Source organism: Medicago truncatula, chromosome 5 (assembly GCF_003473485.1).
Source record: "Medicago truncatula cultivar Jemalong A17 chromosome 5, MtrunA17r5.0-ANR, whole genome shotgun sequence".
Taxonomy (NCBI): domain Eukaryota; kingdom Viridiplantae; phylum Streptophyta; class Magnoliopsida; order Fabales; family Fabaceae; genus Medicago; species Medicago truncatula.
In genome coordinates, this window is record NC_053046.1 from 620,474 (window position 1) to 624,913 (window position 4,440).

Sequence of the window (4,440 nt, forward strand, 5' to 3'; positions counted from 1 at the left end):
AAAAGAGTGTGGGAACCACTAAAAGATGGGGTCTTAGAAGACCCTCAAATTTTTTCCCCACAATGGGAGTATCTATTAGGTACTAGGTCTTAAATGGTGAAGACCTCACCATTGTGGATGCTCTAAGGGCATTGTTTAAGCATCTAAAAATAGCAATTTTTACATTGGAAATTGTACCTTTATTACTTTAATAAATATTTGATTTATATTTTTGAGATATAATTTCTTTTTATGAATTCCTTAAACAATGTCTTATCGTACTTGTTAGCAAGACCCTATTTTTAACAATGAAGATGAGACTTCATTATTGAATTCCATGCATGATTGATGAATTGAATTCATGTTATACACGGCCGGTAAGTCGGTAACAAAGGAATAGATTACAGGTACATATGAGGTAGGATGGATGAGTTGTCAACGGAATTATGATGGAAGTATGCTATTTCTACCCACTTTAACAAGATGAGCACTACTCACATCACATATCTCTTTCGCAAATCATATATATCCTCACAAAGTCACAAGTGGATCAAATACACACAATAAAGACACGACGATTCAATTTTTGATTTTGTTTCAGAGTTATGGATATGTTGGTCCCCCAAATTGGTACGACAGACATAAGTGGATACTCAATTTAGTACAGTTCTAAGTTGCTTCAGGTTATCTCAAAAAGGTTAAAATCTAGGTAGTAGAGCAAACATATATACATGTTACGCCAATGCACTTTTTGAGATGAGGAAAAACGGATTCGATTGCAGTACTCGTACAGATTGTAGAATTGAAATTATATGAACCAAAGTTTTGAAATTAGTGACCCATTTTTTCCCTTGTTTGGTGTGAGACTTGCTTTCGGTCACGTATCCCTTTTCCTTTATGAATGATAAGGGTTAACAAAAAGGATGTAGATTTCATTAAGGATATAAGAATGAATAGATGGAAATTTTATCATACAAAATATGACATGATAACAAAAATCATAGATACAACATATGACATGATAACGAAAAAACACCAACCATGCATATTGGGAAAATGCGCAACCAGCACCACCAGACCAGGTCTGAGTACAACCTGAAGCAGCAAGATGTTTGTTGTTGTGTTCCTCAGTATGCGAGGTTCATGTGCTCTGTGTCTTATGTGACGTATCTTGTGTACACGTTGTGTCTTGTGCATCATTGCACTATCCTCTGTAACGCCTCTTTTTACGATGTCCATATTATGTGACGCGAAACCTATCGAGATATGTATATACAAGATTGCTTGTTCTATCTTTTGTGACATTGTCTCGTGTGTGTTGTTGCTCGTTGCGTCGTCGCTTTTAAGGCTTGTAACTTGTTTTGGAGTTTTTTTGTTTGGCTTCATCATCGTCTCCTCATATTCAACATATTTGACAACGTGAAATTAGCGACGATTCTTCACCAACCAAGCAATGTCATTCCTTCACACAAGCCTTAAATGATGTGATTGATGTTCCTTTTAGTTCCTTTTAGCGAGCTCCCAAACCTTGTATAAATGGTGATTCACTATTAATTAAAAATTCCGATGATTTATATCAACTAGGGTTGGTAAAACGCAAGAACAAACTACATTGCAAAGTTACAATGCAGAAGGAGGATACACTTCTAAAATCGAGGACCTTTCTATCCAAATTAGCAAACTTGGAAGATGCTTTTAAAGAGGATTTGAGAAGCGCCTGAATGTGGAAGCATAACCTCGACATCCTAGCATCTTGCATTTGAACGAGTGAACTCTAGTTTTCAGTCCGAGCAAACATAGATAAACAAATGTACAATGTTGGATCCTATCAATCAATTTGTCGTTGGAATATTGGGAACATAGACTTCTATTTAAAATTTCTTGTAGTATTGAGACTCCAATTACTTTAGATATAGTCACGAGGGATTGTGTTTTCGATCATTTTGTAAGGGTTCTTGTTAACAATAATATCAAATAATAAAATCATGGTAGGAAATATAATGTTTTGCTTTTTACATCGGAGTAGAACATGAGAGACTTCCTCTTATTTGTGCTCATTGTCATATTATTGGACACTCTGTTGTAAACCGTAAAAATATAATTTCTACAAAACTCTTTTGCATAAATGAAATAATGAGACAACACACAAAATTCAAAATTCTTGTCCCTTCAATAAAGTAAAAGAGTCCTGTCTCTATTCCTATGACTTTCAAAAATCGTGCTTTTAAAAAAAGGCCCTTTTATAAAAAAAAAATCACAAAAACATATATTTTTTTTGACAAAACACAAAAGAGAGTCTAAGATCTCATAATGTGGATTATCTGCAATTTTCAATGACAAAATCATCAACGAATTTTAAATAGGATTAGTTTTTATTTGAAATTTTCCTCTTTATTTCAAATTTTCGCTTATTTTGAAGTAATATTATTTAAGGCGTGTAAGACCACAATAAATGTATCACTGCCAAACAAAATTGAATTCACCGCGGTGATTTGTTAAAGTTTTTTTGATCCACAATTTTTTTTTATCTAGGTTATTATTTATAAAAAAAAAAAAATAGGCTAAATTAAAATTAATTTTTGATGCAAACATGTCGCAACTTGCATGTTTCAGTTGAACTGTGTCCACTGTCCAGTCCAAGAAACAGAAAGAATAACAATATTAACTAACTACCTACCTCGACCATTTTTTTGTAGTAAAAAAACGCTGGAATTTTTCATTAGGAAGATCCAAAACAAGTGGCAAAAACAAAAGGGATATTCAGAAGAAAAAGAACAGATACCTAAAAATTCTAAAAAAAATTGTTTTACATGATCATTGTTAAATAATTCAAATGAGAGTTTTCAAGAAGTTGCCAATGCAAGCCAAAGAGGTTCACCCCAATTTCCCAACCTTTCATTGTTTTCATGTTTACCTTCTTTGCATCTCCTTCTTCTACTTCCCCTCTCATACCTCTCCATTTTCACTTCACTCTCAACTTTCCAACCATTTTCTTCCTTCTCTATACACTCAACAACACGTGTCGGTGTCTCTTTCTCCTTCTCATTATCAATACCTTCTTCTTCTACTACTTCCTTCACACTCTCCTCTTCTTTTGTTGGGGAGACCGAGGGAGCGTCAAGAGCAACAACAACCGGTGAATTCTCTACGTCCTCAAACCCTTGATTTTCATCTTCTTCGGGATCATTCCAAAAAGAAAGACGAAGTCTTCCATTACTTCTCTCAGCTTGGAAGCAAGAAACAGTTGATGGAACTTTGGTTAGCTCAATCACTAACCTTCCATTTTCTCTATGTGGTTTCACTCTTATAGATTCTGATCCTCTCATACTCTTCAACGGTGGTGGAAAACTCTTTGTTCTCATTTTCTCACCTCCCAAATTTTGACAAGAATTTTTCTTTTGTTCCTTTGTCTCTAAATTACCACAAGCTGAGTTTGTTGAAGAAAGCAAGTCAATGCTAAATTCTGGGATATCAGCACCTGTTTCATTCCCTAAATTCTCAGTGCAAAGCTCCAAACTCTTAGGGCTAAGTCTATGCCATGGAAGCTTCACATTGGGATCAACATAGGTAGTTTCTTTAAGGCCTTTAGAAGCATTGGATTTGAAAAGTGATTGAATGGAACTCCAGCTATCTTCTTTGGGATTAGAATCAACAGTTATAGTTTTATTAATGTTGTTTTCGAAATCCCAAAAACAAGTCTTGAAAGGTAAATCAATGGGTTGAGTGGTGAGTGGTTTTGGGGAAGGTAAACGAATATTATGAAACCTTGACTCAACAAGGTGAGAATCATGACATGAAGGTAAACCGTGGCAAACAATTGCAGCCATTTGGTATTGAAATCTAAAAGGATAAAACAGAGTGTTCTGTTTTGTGTTTTGAGATTTATGGTTAAGGTTAGATGTTTGTGTGTTGGATGAAAGGATAGTGAGAGTGGGAGAGAAAGGAATTGGAGAAGAGGCAATGGAAATACATGTGGTAGAATTGAGGGGATGGGACTATATTTGTAGTAGCCAAAAAGTGAAGAGGGGGGAATGTCATGTCATGTAGGGAGATTATGAATGGTGCCTTTTTACACCACTAGAATTATACAATTCCTAATCCACCACATGATACAAAAGTCATTAAAAAGACATTTTCAAAAGAATGAGAAAATGGGTAAGTAAACGAATATCCACTCTACTACACACATTCTCATGACACAAATGATATTTATGACTTTAGGAAATAAAAATTTAGACACCCGATGTTCAATCTACCATTAGAGAGAAATTAATAAAGAGAATATTGTGATAGATCCGTAATGTGATAGGAGGAAATATAAAAAAAAAAAAATGATGCGTTAAATGAATGAATGTCTACGACTTAAATAGTTTGTTTGATATTTGCATATTGTAGAGATCGATAAGACAAGAGAGTTTGATACAAATAGAATATAACATGAACATGATAAAGTCTTATTAG

At 34.4% G+C, this 4,440-nt stretch overlaps 1 protein-coding gene across 1 annotated transcript; it reads right to left on the reverse strand.

Annotated features, from left to right (window-relative positions):
* Nucleotides 1-2,822: 2,822 nt before the first annotated feature.
* Nucleotides 2,823-3,806, reverse strand: LOC11439096 (protein FANTASTIC FOUR 3). Its single transcript, XM_003610624.4, has one exon. It carries the CDS (start codon nucleotides 3,804-3,806, stop codon nucleotides 2,823-2,825), a length of 984 nt encoding a protein of 327 aa, XP_003610672.1.
* Nucleotides 3,807-4,440: the final 634 nt, after the last annotated feature.

What these genes read in the sequence shown, in the direction of transcription:
- LOC11439096 (XM_003610624.4), bottom strand. Translation starts at nt 3,806, where the DNA reads ATGGCTGCAATTGTTTGCCACGGTTTACCTTCATGTCATGATTCTCAC.